The sequence below is a fragment of the Lipotes vexillifer genome, unplaced genomic scaffold (genome assembly GCF_000442215.2).
Source record: "Lipotes vexillifer unplaced genomic scaffold, Lipotes_vexillifer_v1.1 scaffold448, whole genome shotgun sequence".
NCBI lineage: Eukaryota > Metazoa > Chordata > Mammalia > Artiodactyla > Lipotidae > Lipotes > Lipotes vexillifer.
Window position 1 is genome coordinate 2,450,190 of NW_006787097.1, and position 17,738 is coordinate 2,467,927.

Sequence of the window (17,738 nt, forward strand, 5' to 3'; positions counted from 1 at the left end):
CCTACCAAATTTCTACTCTGTAAAGCAGTCAGTTAAATCTCTTATCTCAAAATGTTCACCAATACTAGGTATTTGGGGTCCTACCACATAAATGGGAGCATTTACACATACAGAGGGTATGAATTCTGGCTTTTCATTAACTGGAAATTAAGTGCTTTGGAAAGTAATTTCAAAATGGATGAAGATGATCCTTTCCTACTGCTTTAGCTAGGGAAATGTATTATTAATTTAAAAGAAATAAATATTTTATGAATCAAAAACTGTTATCAACTCACAGTTGTTGTACATGTCTTTATATAACAAAGAGATTCGAAGAAGATGTAATCACTTCTTTAAGCATCATCAACTTAACTTTTCCAAGTTCAAATTCCATCAGGTATCAAAGACTCATATTAACTTTCGATCCAAAGATATTTTAGTGCTTTTTATATGAAGACTCCAAAAGGTAGAGGAGCACACTGTGTCAAATTGATGGTATTCTTCCATTAGAACACTGGGCACTGAAGTCATCCAGCTTTTGGTTTTTATGATCAACATTTTCAACAGGTTTTCAATTTTTTATAATAATGTTCAATAAAGGTAGTGTAAACTTTAGTTCATTTTAACAAATATCTATAAGGTGTCTCCTACATGCATAAAATTTTATGGCAAAGATGAGTTTGACTGTAGTGTCCTTACGTTCAAGTAACTCTTAAGCTTAAAACTTAGAGGTTAGAGCCTATTTGCTATGTTTGCTGTGATTGCCATGTCACTAAGGGTTAGTTCTTTCCACAGAACAAAAATACATTGAATAAATAAAACCTTGTCCAGTGTGAAATAAAACCTTGTAAAAAAAAAAAAAAAAAAAAAAACCTTGTCCTATGGAAAGAAATATGTTGGACCACAGATTTTCCATAGAACACTCCACATTTCCTCTGGCAGAAGGGAGCACACTTGCTGGATTCTCTAAGAGAATCTCTCTTGTTAACAGCTGATCCTCCTCAGGAGTTACATACTTCTATTGTCCAGTGGCATACTTTTCAGTTCAGGTGTAGGCTCACTACCTAAAAGGAACTTCCAGTTAGAAAACATCAGCCATTTTTCAAAAACGATTCTGGGGTAATCTCTTGCCCAAGCCAATTCACTGGCCTTAGTAAATGTAATAATGAGTATACGGCTGAAATGGTTGCATAAAATTCTTTCAAACATGATATACTTAACAAAGGAAAGAGATGATTACCCCTGACCAGAGTGCATTTATTACTAGATGAAATAAAGGAAAAGAAAAATCTTATATTCCAGAAGAATAAATACTCCATCTTTCTCTTACTATCCCCTTAAAAAGATAAGTATTAGACAAGGGTTTCAAAGATTTATGAAGATAAAATATATATTTTTTTGTTATAAGAGGATGTGACGTGATATACGTGTCTCCTGGGGGAAAAAGGCCAAAAGATCCAGAAGAAGATCCAAGTCATCAAAATGTAGTTTTAACTAATCCTCTTTCATCTGCCTAATAATTATATCCAATTTCAAATTAATGACGGATTTAAATAAAATGTTTAAAAAAGAATATTTACATCTTAATTGGAAGACTTAGGTTCTTTGCTCTTAATTCAAAAGAAGTTAACAAAAACCTGGTTGGCATTGGCTTTTTTGGGATATTAGAATAGATTTAAAAGTCTATTTTAGCTTATCAGTATTGATTCAAAATTATTGTATTTAAAAGTGATACAAAAAATTTAAAAGTAAACTTTTCAATTACTATGGATAGCAAAGCACTACTAAAAAATAAACTTCATCTTTTGGAAAAGAATCTGGCAAATACAAAGTGTTGTATTTCTCTTAATGCTACCAAGTCACCTCCATTTTATTACACTTTTGCACTTATCCACTGAAAGCAAAGTTTCTTGCTAAACAAAATAAAGAAGGTACTTACTTGAATTTCCACACTAGTTTATCAGAATACCAAATCTCTATATTCTTAAGGGAATTTTTTATTTATTTCATTTAAAGGGGAAGATCTCAGAGAAGAATTCCACTACCTTGTAAACCTAATTCATCCTTAAGAATATAAAAAGCGACGAAAGATCTCTTCTAAATGTAATGATATAAAGATGTGGTATCTACTTTCGATTAGGAAATAAAGTACAGATTAACAACACAATTTCCTGGGAGTTGTAGAAAAGTACCAGAATTAGTGAAAGTCTCCTCTCAAGTAAAGCTCTGTTCTCATCCATATTCCTCCATTATTGGTAACCTCTGGCTAATCTTTAATTTGTCATGATAAACTTACTGTTGGTTAAGATAATGTTATCAACTCAAACTGTAAATCAGAACAACTGAGATGTGACTTTAAGGTGTTCAGCAAAGTAATAAAAGGACAACCCTACTTCAGGATTCTAATTTAGTTAGCATCAGAGTCTCCATTTCATTAGAGAGAGATTGAAGGGAGAACTGTCTTTATTCCAAAATAATACATTATTTTAAAGAAAACTCCAAGGACAGGAGAACCTTCATTTTTCATATATCTAAATCAAATTTTATATTTAGTTAGGCATTATTAACTTTGAAGATAAATGTCCTTGTTTTCATTGGTTAAATATGAGCTTTCATGGCAAGCAATATTGATGTGAACATTACTATACAAGTTTTTCTATGTTTATAGATCATCATCCTTAGAACAGTCTTAATTTGCCTTTGTTCTTGAAGGACCAAATATCATATAACTTTCTGAAATCCTGATAGATGGAGTGAACAGTGCTAAATCATAAAGATGAATAAACAATACACTTTCAAGATTTTTACCTAATTTAAAATGTCCTCTTCTATTGCTTTTATAATAAATTAAAAGTCTCTCTTCCACATTTAGTAATTTGTAGAATGATATCTATGCATTTAGGTAGAAATTGTTTTTCTAAAATTTTCACGTAAACACATCTTCATTCAGAGAGAAGCCAGAATATAATTAATTATATTAGTTCATTTTTCAAAGTAGTAACTGATGCTCTTTTTAGAATTATTTACCCAGTATTATCATTTTTTAAGTTGTAATGAAGTTTTTACTTAACTGTGCATGTTTTATTTATTGCCACATAGTAATGCTTAAATAAATCTGCTTAAAATTGTTGTCTTTAGAAGTTCTATGACAAAATTAATGACCACTCATTTGATAACAGACTTGTAACTGAACAAGCTATTTTATGTTGATGTGATTGATGTGAGCATTGTTAAAACCAATTTGTTTGAAAATCCACTAGTATTTTATCTAGAGCTATTATTGCAATATCTTCAAGAGTATCTTTAAAATAATACTGACAATATAATAATAATATTCGTGGACAATATAAAAATAAACAGTGACTGAGGCTTTTTAAAATTTCTACGCTGCTTGGAAAATAAGGTTTAACTTGCATAAATGTTTGTCATGGAAGTTTTTAATTTGCTTTAATGTGATGTTGTTCTCCCTATGCCATATGTATGTATTTAAAGAAAATTGTATTAATATATTTATACAATGCAAAAATCTCATTTTCTTCTTACAGATATGGAGTTTTGATATAATTTTAGGTGTTTTAGGCCTCCAAGAGGAAAAAATCAAAATGTGAGATGGGAGCATTTTTGGTTTTGGTGGGGCACAATACCTGAGCATTCCTAACAAACATGAATATGGGTAACACTGGACTTTAAAGATTACTATGTGTGCTTTATTTATTATACATTATTAATAATTTTGTTAATCATACTTCATCGTTAGATTGTGTCATTGGAAATTTGAATAACTTTGCACATTTTTCACAAACTATACTTAGGTTTAATTTTGTATGCAGTATAAACTTCGACAGCTTAATTTTGACTTTTGATGGAATAATTGTTAATTAACAAGTCTATGTTTCCTAAAATGTTAGTTATACCTTCTAAAATAACCTTATTTTTTAAAAAATCACAGGCAGAGCATGAATGCAGAACATGAAAATGGACCAAGTTCCATTAAAACTGAGGAAAAGGCAAAAAGGTAATATAAAGAGGAGTTTGTGTTAAAACTATTAATTACCTCATTAAAAAAAAACAAAAAAATTAATAGGAAACTGTCTGAAAATTATGTCATGTTACTCTTACTGGTAATTTTGAAGCTAAAATGCATTTTGAGGATGAGAATCTCTAATATAAATAAGCCCACTAATATTTGTTAAAATACGTATTGCTATATAAAATTAGAAAGAAATCTTACCAAAATATCAAAAATTTAAATTTATTTTTTAAAAGTATATTAACAGACTGAATGATCACAATTATTAACATTTCCATACTAATAGTTCTTTTGATTTCTAAGACATATATAATTAAGAATTTGCCTCCCCAAAATTGATTAGACTGTCAAAGCACTTTATCCATATCACTCCTATTAATAAAAAGTTTTTCCTTCTGCTTTATTAAATGTAAAAACAGTATATGTAAGATGCAGGTAAAAATAATTGAGTTGAAAGGGTAGTCTTTTTGAATCAAGTTATGCTTTTATACAGATACATAAATTTTACACATAGTCTAAAAAATACAGGACCTACATATTAGTTGTACATTATATCTTATGATCTCTAAATGCTTATATTCTTTCAAGGAGATTGCCTTCTCTTTTCAGTTGTTTTAAGTATTAGAAAAACAAAGGACTGCTTTATATATTTCCATTCAGTCTCTCTAATATTTCTTGTAACCTTCCAATTCTGAGAGAAGTTGCAGCTAAAATCCATAACATAGTGGTTAGAAATTATTATTTTTGAAGCTACTGCTCTTATCTAATACCAGTCATATATTCCATAAAGTCTTCTGGAAAGAGCAAAATCTTTTACTTTCTCACGAACGGAAATACAAAAAGAAAGTCTTCCATTAGACTTTGTATATTCAAAGTACTGTAGTGAACATATATTTTTATAGTTACTTTTCCACTGTTTACTGTTTATTCAATTTTTAAATTTCACCAAATGGGATACTTCAAACAAAGGTAAAAAGCTATTCCATTTTTGCATCAATTGCTTATTTTCTATGGAGTATCCAAAAATTCCTTTCAGGAAGCAAAACATTCCCTTTCCCACCTCACAACTTTGATCACTCTACCATTAAATGAAATAGTTAGGTGTCTGTATTTTAATATAAAGAACAGCAACAACAAAAAAATTATGATTTGTCCAGTTAAAGCTATTTACACTATGGGGAACAGTTATAATAAACAAACAAACACAATTAAATCAAGTGTGTTTGCTGTATAATTCCTAATTTTAAAAATAGTATATATACATATATACTGATTTACTTTAAATGTATATTTATCCATAAGTCCATTCATTCATTAACTAATGCTTACTAAACATTCTCTTGCACAAGTGTCTTATTCTCAACACAGAGGACACAAAGCAACCAAGACAAGCAAAAGCCCGTCTCATGGAATTGACCTTCTAGTGGTAAAGACACACAGTGAAGAGGTGCTGATAAGTGCTATGCTGAAAATTAAATTAATATTGTTACATAACATGACTGTGGCTTCTTTATATTAAGTGGTAAAGGAAGTCTTCTCTGAGGATGTGATATTTAAGCAGATGTATGAAAAGCATGAAGGAACCAGTCATGAGAAAATCTGGGGGAATTCCAGGCAGAAGGAATAGTTTAATGTGTGAGACTTTAGTGTTTGAGGGTAGAGAGAACAGTGTGCTTGGTACACAGTTGACGAGCCAAAGAGAGGCAAAAATGAGATGGGGGTCAAAGAATATTTATGAGGCTAGTACAGCAGTTTAAGCAGAAAAGAAAAAAAAAAAAGGTGGCTTTTGTTAGAGAAGTAGCGAAGATGGAGAGAAGTGGATGGATGTTGGGTATGTTTGAAGACAGGGCTTGCTAATGGATTGGCCCTGAGGGATGAAGAGAGAAAAATTGAAGATAAATTCTACATTTGAAAAATAAGAAATGTAGTCAGTGGTGGTGCAGGAGAAGCAGGGAAAAAAATCAGGAGTTTGGTTTTAGCCATGTAATGCCGGAGATACCTGTTAGATATTCAAATGGAGATACTGAGCAGACAGTTGTATATAAGAGTTCCAAGGAGCGATCAGGGCTAGACATCAAGATTTAGAAGCCATCAATATATATATGGTATTTAATGTTTTTAAATCACCTGGGAAAAGCCTGTAAGATAGAGAAGTAGGCCTTGATTGAGATCCAGGGCATGTCAGTGTAGAAGTTAGGTGGAGAATTAGAAACCAGCAGAGGACCCTGAGGAGTGTAAGGTAACGTAGAGAACAAAAAAACCAATTGGCCGTCTGGATTAAATGCTTTAAGAAGCCAAGTTTAAAGTAAAGAAATGGCCGTTGGGCTTGGCAACATGGAAGTTACTGACGATTTTGACAAGGGCAGTCTCTATGAAGAAGGGAAGTCAAAGCCTGATTGAAGTGGATTGAGAAGATACTTTAGAAAAGAATATCAATATCTACACACAACTCTTTCAAGAAGTTTTACCATAAGAAAGCAAGAGGAACAGGGCAGTAGCTGAGTAGTTGGAAGTAGATGTGGGGTCAAGAAAGGTGTGTGTGTGTGTGTGTGTGTGTTTAGAGAAAGGATGCTAGGGAATATTTATATATGAATGAGAATGATCTGGTAGAAAGGGGAAAACTGATTATGTAAGAGAGAATTTAATTAGAAAAGGCTTTGAGAAGTAGAAGGGTTAGGATTCATAGCTTAAGTTGGAAGGTTAGTTTTTGACAGGAGGAGACAGAACTACAATGGGAGGGAAGGCAGAGTGTGTAATATGCAGATAGGTTGGTAGATTTATGGTAGAAATGTAAGGATGTTACTGTGTGAGTAGTCTTACTTTACCAAGAGGAAATAAAAGTCAGTATAAGGAGTGGGAAGCAGGTATAGGCTGGAGAGATGTGTAAGTAGTTGGAAAGGGGGAACACACACACACACACACACACACACACACACACACACACAAACATATATATGTGCATATATAAACATAGTCAATGGGGATTTGTATGTAATACACCACAGGAAAAAGACCTATTGTATAAAATATATTAAAGCCATTTTACTAAATATTTTTGAGACATCTCATTTGGAAGACCTGAAACTGAATTCTAAGCTTTTCCAAGGATGCTGATAACAGAGTCCTCTTTCCATAATGTAGAGATTAAGTGAGGACTTGTCAATGCCATAGATACTTCCCATGTTTTGTTATTTTTGTCTACTACAGTGTAAAAGACAGAAACATCTTGTAGCCATTCTAATTCAAAGCTTATGAAAATTAGTTTAATGCTTAAAGATGTGTATTATATATTCAAGCTGTCAGTTTTCTCAAAACACTATTTTGAGATGGTTTGAGCCCACATCTGAAATTAAAATAAATAACTAAATAAAGGTAATCAGGCTCTAATCGTTTGGTAAAACAATATTTTATTTTGTTTTGTTTTCATATAAAAACATCTGTCGTTTAGGAGAGACACAAGGGCGATATACATATTTTTTTCGTTGTGCCCTCTCTATCCTATAGGAAGGATGTGACTTTTTCATTGTGCTTGGAGCTTTATTTCTGGATAGGCTGTATGTAATTCAGTGTGTTGGAATTTATACGTGCATATTTATTCTTTGGATTTGATGTAAAATTAGACTGTGAATAATGGAATAAGATTGCTCTCCATTTTTTTCTGTTTTAGCATAGCCAAAAATATAAAGATATATGTGTACATATAAATATGCATTTGATTAAACTCCATACTTAAATGGCCATATCAAGTATTAAATGGTAAATCTGACAGTTGCAGTGTATTCAAAATAAAAAAAGTTATAAAAATCTTTGTAGCACAAATCCTAAAAAGTTTATTTAAATACTAAATAGTACATTTATATTAAATGCCTAGATAACAACTGTCTAGGTTGAGACATTTAGTCCCTCAGAGAGTAATATTTGACTAATGATAAACTGCAGCTGAAAACATTTTTTCTTCCTATGATTTTTAAAATGTATCTCTTTGTAACCTGTCATAAAGTTATTTATCATTAATTATGGATTTAGCACTGTACCCATCTACTCTTGCAAAAAGGGGAAAAGATCTGTTTGTGAGAAGGAAGTGCAGCACTGCATTATTTTTTCTCTTCAGTATTACATCACTATTTAGAGCTTCAATATATGCCTTTCACTCAGGTTCCTTACACAGCCTATGTTCTTTTTTCTGGTTGTATCACAATATGGTAGAAAGATAAACACAGTAAGAGGGTGTTTACAACAGAACTGCAATCCTACCTATTATCTACTTCACTATGACAATGAAGTAGTCCAGACTTACTTGAAGGTGGTATTGTTTTCATCTTATAAAATCTACTGTAATATTATGATGTTCCATGTATATTTTCACATGCTGGCATGCTTACAAGTTATAGTGTTATAGAATGCTCAGCTCTCAATGAGGGATTGTTTGCGGTGAATTGCATTACATATGTCATCTATCTATCTATTTGCTGAAAGAATATGGTGTTTAGCAAAACTACCTGCTGAGCAACATAAGATTTTTGTACAAAGTACAAGTTACTAATTATTGTATTTTATTTTTCTATGATTTCCTAAGAGGCATTATCAGGGTCTTACAGATGGAGTAAGCCTGTTTATTAAAATATCTATTAGCAAATAAAAGTTACAGTTCTGGTGGTTGAATTTGTGACTTTTTTGTATTGTCGGGTTGATCATATTTAATATAATTTATCTTTTAGTCTATTAAATCTAGATGCTCTTTACATATATTAGTAATTTTAGAGACAAAATCATAGCTGTAATTTTTCACAATAATAGCATTAAGGTCAAGACATAAATTCACATAAGTCACTATAAATAATTAGTACATATTTTTATAGTGATTTTATATCAGCAAAATAGTTTGTGAGATTCAAGTGAATTAAATTGTTCATTGCATAGGTAATACTGTATACAAATTGCAGATGACTGACAGATACACATAATGTACAACTGTTCAAACAGCTTTAGACTATCAATATTTATTCCAAAAACATCCAGTAAATTACCAATCATGGATTTTCTATATTTTTTAAAAGTTGCTGGTAAGAAAATATATTAAAAGTATCCTGAATTAATCAGAATAGCACTGTACTCACCATATCTCACTCTTCTTTCTTTTATAATTCTTACCACAGTTCCAGAAGCCAGTATGAAATTTAAACTGGTAGTAAAGTACTTGAAACTTTCTTTCCTTATACAGGTATCTTAAGAAGCCTTCATAAAATTAAGAACCATTTATAAAGCTTCTTATTATCATAATAAGGAGACCCAAACTAACTTCTTAAATCAAGTGAAACCAATTTTTATGCTGAGCCTTGAGTGTATTGTTGAGAGCTGTTTCGGTTGGCAAAGCACCAAAACAGCAGATTCAACCATGTGAAGTATTTACTTTTTTAAAGGTTGTTAGTTTCAAAACTGACATTTTCTAGATTATTGAGTAGATTGTGGGTTTCATGACCACTATTTCATCTCTAATAATTAGAAGCCAACATATCAACTACACTTATCTAAGATAACTACTTACTTAGCTAAATTTTTGTAAGAGAATTATGTACCTTAAGATAACTATTCACTTAGCAAATTTTTAAAAAAGAATTATGAAATCTGCTTAAATTGACTGAAAAGTTGGATATCCAATCTCTCTATTTCATTTCCAGTGTTCACCGAATGTTTTGTACTAAGCAAAAACAGAACTCAACCTAGGGGCAGAAAATATCAACTCCAAATAGGAAAAATTGTCTGTACACTAAAGTTTCCTGAAACATAAGATTTCTACTTAGCTCTAAGGAAAAAAAAAAAAGTCAAAATCCGGCTGTAAGTACTTAGCTTCCAACTTTTATCAAAGTGAGTCACAATACCCAGACACACAGAAAAGTAATTAATACCTCACTATAAATTCAGTGTCAGAAGTTAAAAGGACCACATTTAAAAATCTTACCCATATAATAAAAATTGCAGGACAAAGGAAGATAGGAAATTGTTTACTGAACACCTACTATGTGCCAAACATGCATACCTCTGTTACCTACTTATTCCTCAAAACCACCAGATGAGATATTTAGTGTCTTTTTGAAGGTGAGGGAGCTGAACAATAGAGCAGCATTAACTGGCCTAAGGCTACACAATAAGGCGGAATATATTTCCGTACTCCATTTTTTCAAGGACATTGGTAAGTAAGTTCTTTTGGATATGCAACTATAGTTTTTTTTTGTTTTTGCGTTTTGTTAGTTTTCATCTTTCAACAAGAGTCACTAGCCCAGAACATTTTTTTTTCCATTGTAAAAATAACAACTGCATTTGAAAATTTGGAAAATAAAATAAAATGCATCCTATGATCATGCAAATACAACCTTTCCCCCATTATTACTTTTATATAATTCCTTCTAGTCTCTTTTTTCACCCTGCTAATCCACTTAATAGGCCGAAATTGATAGGCCAAAGAACAGGTAGGGTAGTAAATATGACACTAGGTAGCTGGAGGGGGTAAAGAATCTCATACTTCTGGCTAACAAAGGAGATAAGTCATTTACTATTACTGTAATACCCCAGAGCAATTTAAGAGGGTGGTTAACTTAAAGCATTGGGACTACAGACTCCTGACCACCTGCCGATTTGATTCTGGGGACTGTACTGTAATCGCAGAGGATTATGCCTCGTAGAAATCTCTTCAAGAGATCAGACAGCTCAGAAACCAGGTTCAGGCAGACTTCCTTTGCCGAATAATGCCTGTGAGTTTATCTCCTCTCCTTGCCCACACGAACGGTTTTGCTTCTCCAGGACTCCGGGGTCTGAGGCCTAACAGCCTGTTAAAGGGTGGATGCGATGGGCAACCAGGCAATTCTGGCGTACTTCTCGCCCTAGAGCTCATAGTCGGGTCCCACAGTCGTCGCCACCACGCTGCGCCCACGCTCGACGTCGACGCACACTCCTCAGCGCTCTGGGCGCCACAAGGTGCGCCGCTCCCTCTGAGCTGACTTTCCCGAGAGGGCGGAGACACCGCGCGGCGAAAAAGGCCCGAAGCCAACGCGGACGCCGAACACTTCCCAGCAGCCTGTGCGCGAGCCTACAACTCCCATTATGCTCCACCGGGGAATAGCGCGGCTCCTCGGTGGGAGGCGGCAGTTCACCCCTTCAATCTCGCTTACACTTCTTTAATACTCCTCGCTATGCCTCTGGCATTTGGGGGAGCTCTTCAATCCCTTAACAGGAGCACGGCGGCTGACGCGCTGAGACCTCTGAGGAGGCGTGGCTCCGCACCGGAAAAAACCTCCGGTTGCCCTGGGAACGCCACGCACCACGGCGCCTGACCCGCCACTGATGCTTGGGCTGAGCCAGAGGCTATCCCTTCAACCCAACTTGCGGAGGCGGCTTTGCTCAGGCCCAGGAATCCTTCCTATGGAGGCCTAGAGAGGAAGGCTGAGGGACGCCCGCACCATATTCCCGTTGCAGAGAGGGATACGAGCGAGTGGGTCCGTTCCTGTTTTCAGCAGCTCCCGGGCCCGCAGGACTAACCTCAAAGACCAGGTATCTCCCCAACCCCAATTTTTGTATCCAGCGCTACCCCCGAGTCCCCTCCGCCACCAATTTTAGAATCGCTCTTCCTCATGTTTTTCACTCCGTATGGTTGTTTCTAATGTGTGAGAACTAGAAAAGAAGTGGGCTATGGACCCCAGAAAACTCATGGAACTGCTTTGGGTGAATTTTTGTTTGATTGGATGGTTTGAACACTACCCGATTTGGGCCTCTTTGTTTGCTGTGTGGGAAGTGTAATTGAAATTTCATCATCAAAAACTGAAAGCTGAATAAAAATATTTATTGGGGCTAGTGAGAGTGTGCTATAATTCACTCTAGAAACATGTTTAAAGTTACAAAGTACCATTCATGGTGTTTTCTTTGTTCGACCACTCTCTCTCTGTGTAGCCTACCTTCCAAGCTCGTAACTATGGGTAACATCCTAATTCTTCAGGACTTTTCTGGCAACAAGTTAAAAAAAAAAAAAAAAAACTTTAGAAAGCAGATTCTGGGACTTCCCTGGTGGTCCAATGGTTAAGACTCCTCGCTTCCACTGCAGGGGGCCCGGTTCAGTCCCTTGCTGGGGAACTAAAATTCCCTCGTGACGCCTGGAGGGGCCAAAAAAAAAGAAAGAAAGAAAAGAAAAGAAAGCCGTTCCTCAGATAACAGCCAAGAGAATTTGATTGGCTGGTTTGCAGAAAGAGGAAAACAGTAAAATAAGAAACTGGAAAGGTAGATTGGAGCCAGATTGTGAACAACTTTAAAAGCTATGCATGGAAGTGTAGACTTTATTCTAAAATCCTGAAGTTCTCAATAGTGACTGTACATCAGAAACACTGTGTAGCTTTTTAAAATACAGATGCCCAGATTCCATCTTCAGAAATACTAATCCAGTTAGCTGATTCCAGTGTGCAGCCAGGGTCGAGAATCATGGCTATAGGAGTAGGTTGCTACAGAAAACTTTCACTGTATCTCCTCCTGTGCACTTAGGACATGGTTAATGAATGTCCAGCGACTTAAATTATCTTGTTTCCTTATTTCATGAATGCAAAAAGTAAATTTATAAAGATATATAATTACTAAGAAATAGAAGCATATATAAGGCTATATGATAGTTGTTTATAAAGCAACTTCAATAAATGTAATTATATCTCTTAGAACAACTGACTTTTATTTTTTATTTTATTTTATTTTATTTTTACATCTTTATTGGAGTATAATTGCTTTACAATGGTGTGCTAGTTTCTGCTTTATAACAAAGTGAATCAGTTATGCATATACATATGTTCCCATCTCTCTTCCCTCTTACGTCTCCCTCCCTCCCACCCTCCCTATCCCACCCCTCTAGGTGGTCACAAAGCACCAGGCTGATCTCCCTGTGCTATGCGGCTGCTTCCCACTAGCTATTTATTTTACGTTTGGTAGTGTCCATGCCACTTCTCTTTTAAATTGCATATCCCACAGTATTTCAATAACAAGCATCAGGTGTTTGATAATCCATGAAAAAGGGGACAGAAAATCACAATCCGATGTTCTATGAAAAAATGAATATTCAGGTATCAAGCTTTTGACAATCAATGCTTTATCGTAGATGCCCAGAGGGGGATGATATGAGAAGTGGTCATATTTTTTTTAAAATCTATTCAAAATCGTATGGGAATTGGAAAACAAGATATAAACCTATATCAATATGTTTAGTACAATTAATAACAAAGTGAGTAATAGCAAATTTACCTTGAATTAAAATGGTCTGTGTGAATTGTTTCATGATAGCAGAAGGCTAACTTAAAGTAGATTCTACAAATGCCTATCCCTAAGCTGAGATTTAAAGGAATGGGTTTAGTGAGATTTGAATCTCCAACACAAGGAGAGAAGTCGATTCAAGCTGCACAAATGGAGTACCTGAAGTCAAACCCATCCCTCGGGTAAGAAAACTGTGGCCCCATGTTTGGGTGGGGCGCTTCACCTTCTCTTTTCTGCACATCATTGGAATTCAGTTTTGAAATTTCTGTCCATAATGATCTCTGAAGGGGCCTAAGCAAAACTAATGATGCAGCCACCTTTCAGAAGCAGTTGTCTTGGAAGCTTCTTATTTTTTAAGTTGCTGCATCCTCACATCCTTCAAGGTATGGTCTTGCCTTTTTGGTGTGGAATAAAAATTACTGAAGGAGCTGTAAGATGACAAGCTTCTGGAACCTTAGATGGAGATGAGAATAAATCAATTAAATGAAACTGATATTTAGAGGGTTTTGTTTTGTTTTTTAAGAGAACTTTGAAAATGGTGGTTTGGAGAGTAATAGGAAATGTTTGGAATACAGATGTATTGTAGTTACTGCTGTAGCAGTCCCTGCAGCAGTTGAGGGCTGGCAAAAGTGGCATCTCTCTTCTCCCACCACATAATAATGTTTTGGGAGGTGGAGGTGGTGATGGACCCAAGGGAAGAACCTTTGGAAAGTTTCATTTGGAGACCTGAAGTCTAAATCTAACAGTACCTTAGAAGGGTATGAATAGCCATAAAGTTATCACATAGCCAGCAACACATCATCAGCAGTTTTATCTGACTTCAGAATGCTTATGTTTGGATTTTACTGATGGAGTTTTTATGAAAGTTTGCATTGGAAGGATTTTTTTTTCCAAAGAAAGAATTGATAAACAAATGAACACTTCAGGGACAAGTTAACAAAGAAACTTTTATGATATTTGAGAAAGTGAGATGAAAATGTAAGATTGGTATTTACATTCATATTCTTTACTAGTACACTAGTTAAAATTCTTTTAAAATGATACTTAACAGGATAGTTCATGTAAGTTATAGTTTCAAAGAAACAGGTATTTATTAAGGTTCAAATTGTGTGTGTGTTTTATACATAACCTTCTTCCCAAATGGATTTGTGGTGACTTACAAAGTTATACGTAAGGACTAAGGAAAAATTAAGATAAATATATCAGTTAGGATTTTTTGTTTCTTTTGATAGAAGACATAACCTAAACTGGATATAATCAAGCAAAGAAACAAAAATGGTGAATTTAATGTTTATTACTTTGTATTATTGCAAACTACAATGGGGCTGGCTTTAGAAAAAGATTTGACCAGTGGCTCAAATGATGTAGCCAAAATCTCAGTTTTTCTCTGTTATTCTGGTCTGCCTTCTACTTTCTAAGCCTCAGCATCAGGCTTCCCATGAACGCCATTGCCCATCATCGTTCCAGATTTCCAGAAAAGGCTGCAAATATTCTCAAGTATCACAAATGGCAGACTCCACATGATTCTGAGTTTAACCACATTTTCTTCTTAAGTATTATATGTTACGATGAGAAATGTACAGTTATTTCAAGGGCATTATTCTGTGTTGCCAGGGGTTATTATCTGCCAATCTACGTTTCAGTTAAGACTCCTTTCTGGTAATCAGCTTAAACTCTGTTTACTAAATGCAAAGCTACATTGACATGGTTTTCACAATATCACTGTGTCTTTAAATTCTGAAATTTGGGATACATATGCTCATATTTTCTATTCTTAAGGTGCCTGTGGGTAATATATCTTTTTTTTTTTTTTTTCCTGACTTGCAGCTGGTTTGTAAATACTTGGCTCATATTATGGGATTGCTAGACAGACTTTCAGGCTTGCTTGGCCTGAGGAAGAAGGAGGTTCATGTTTTGTGCCTTGGACTGGATAATAGTGGCAAAACAACAATCATTAATAAACTTAAACCTTCAAACGTAAGTATATTTATTAGATACTTTGTGTATTTTCTTTTTTATAAAGGACTGTTTTTATTTTTATTTATTTATTTCTTATAATCAATTATTTTTTTTTATTGGAGTAAATTTGCTTTACAATGTTGTGTTAGTTTCTGCTGTACAATGAAGTGAATCAGCTATATGTATACCTATATCCCTCCCTCTTGAACCTCCCTCTCCTGCTTCTCCCACCATCTAGGTCATCACAGAGCACCAAGCTGAGCTCCCTGTGCTATACAGCAGGTTCCCACTAGCTATTTTACACGTGGAAGTGTATTTATGTCAAACCTAATCTCCCAAGTCGTCCCACCCTCCCTTTCCCCCCATATCCACATGTCCATTCTCTATGTCTGCGTCTTTATTCCTGCCCTACAAATAGGTTCATCTATACCATTTTTCGAGATTCCACATATATGCGTTAATACACAATATTTGTTTTGCTCTTTCTGGCTTACTTCACTCCGTATGACAGACTCTCGGTCCATCCATGTCACAAAGAACCCAGTTTTGTTCCTTTTTATGACTGAGTAATATTCCATTCAATATATATACCACATCTTCTTTATCCATTCATCTGTCATTGGACACTTAGATTGTTTCCATGTCCTGGCTCTTGTAAATAGTGCTGCAGTGAATATTGGGGTGCATGTGTCCTTTTGAATTATGGTTTTCTCTGGGTATATGCCCAGTAGTGGGATTGCTGGGTCATATGGTAGTTCTATTTTCAGTTTTTTAAGGAACCTCCATTCTCTTCTCCATAGTGGCTGTATCAACTAACATTTCCACCCACAGTGCAAGAGGGTTCCCTTTTCTCCACACCATCTCCAGCATTTATTGTTTCTAGATATTTTGATGATGGCACTTCTGACCGGTATGAGGTGATACCTCATTGTAGTATTGATTTTCATTTCTCTAGTAATTAGTGATGTTGAGCATATTTTCATGTGCCTCTTGGCCATCTGTATGTCTTCTTTCGTGAAGTATCCATTTAGGTCTTCCGCCCATTTTTTAATTGGGTTGTTGGTTTTTCTGATAATGAGCTGCGTGAGCTGTTTATATATTTTGGAGATTAATCCTTTGTCTATTGTTTCCTTTGCAAATATTTTCTCCCATTCTGAGGGTTGTCTTTCCATCTTGTTTATGGTTTCCTTTGCTGTGCAAAAGCTTTTAAGTTTAATTAGGTCCCATTTGTTTATTTTTGTTTTTATTTTCATTACTCTAGGAGGTGGGTCAAAAAAGATCCTGCTGTGGTTTCTGTCAAAGAGTGTGTTTCCTGTGTTTTCCTCTGAGAGTTTTATAGTGTCTGGTCTTACATTTAGGTCTTTAATCCATTTGGAGTTTATTTTTGTGTATGGTGTTAGGGAATGTGCTAATTTCATTCTTTTACATGTAGCTGTCCAGTTTTCCCAGCACCACTTATTGAAGAGGCTGTCTTTTCTTCATTGTATGTTCTTGCCTCCCTTGTCATAGTTTAGGTGACCATAGGTGTGTGGGTTTATCTCTGGGCTTTCTATCCTGTACCATTGATCTATATTTCTGTTTTTGTGCCAGTACCATACTGTCTTGATTACTGTAGCTTTGCAGTATGGTTTGAAGTTGGGTAGCCTGATACCTCCAGCTCCGTTTTTCTTTCTCAAGATTGCTTTGGCTATTCAGGGTCTTTTGCGTTTCCATACGAATTGTAAAATTTTTGTTCTATTTCTGTGAAGAATGCCATTGGTAGTTTGATAGGGATTGCATTGAATCCATAGATTGCTTTGGGTAGTATAGTCATTTTTGCAATAATGATTCTTCCAATCCAAGAACATGGTATATTTCTCCATCTGTTTATGTCATCTTTGATTTCTGTCATCAGTGTTTTATAGTTTTCTAAGTAAAAGTCTTTTGCCTCCTTAGGTAGTAGGTTTATTCCTAGGTATTTTATTCTTTTTGTTGCGATGGTAAATGGGATTGTTTCCTTGATTTCTCTTTTTGATTTTTTGTTGTTAGTATATAGGAATGCCAGAGATTTCTGTGCATTAATTTTGTATCCTGCAACCTTACCAAATTCATTGATTAGTTCTAGTAGTTTTCTGGTGGCATCTTTAGGATTTTCTATGTATACTATCATGTCATCTGCAAACAGTGACAGTTTTACTTCTTCTTTTCCAATTTGTGTTCGTTTTGTTTCTTTTTCTTCTCTGATTGCCGTGGCTAGAAATTCCAAAACTGTGTTGAGTAAGAGTGGCGAGAGTGGCCATCCTTGTCTTGTTCCTGGTCTTAGTGGAAATACTTTCAGTTTTTCACCATTGAGAATGATGTTTGCTGTGGGTTTGTCGTATATGGCCTCTATTACGTTGAGGTAGGTTCCCTCTGTGCCCATTTTCTGGAGGGTTTTTATCATAAATGGGTGTTGAATTTTGTCAAAAGCTTTTTCTGCATCTCTTGAGATGATCATATGGTCCTTATTCCTTAA

The 17,738-nt window shown here is 34.9% G+C and overlaps 1 protein-coding gene across 2 annotated transcripts in view; it reads left to right on the forward strand.

Annotated features, from left to right (window-relative positions):
- The first annotated feature begins 12,984 nt into the window (after window positions 1-12,984).
- Window positions 12,985-17,738, forward strand: part of ARL6 (ARF like GTPase 6) — a 49,884-nt gene continuing 45,130 nt past the window's right edge. The window contains exons 1-2 of one of the 2 annotated variants that reach the window (XM_007459874.1): window positions 12,985-13,073; window positions 15,113-15,262. In XM_007459874.1, the coding sequence (XP_007459936.1) occupies window positions 15,140-15,262 (123 nt within the window). In that variant the 5' untranslated portion in view covers window positions 12,985-13,073; window positions 15,113-15,139. Of the gene's footprint in view, window positions 13,074-13,618; window positions 13,669-15,112; window positions 15,263-17,738 lie in introns of those variants that run through there. The other variant, XM_007459873.1, reaches the window with a different exon arrangement.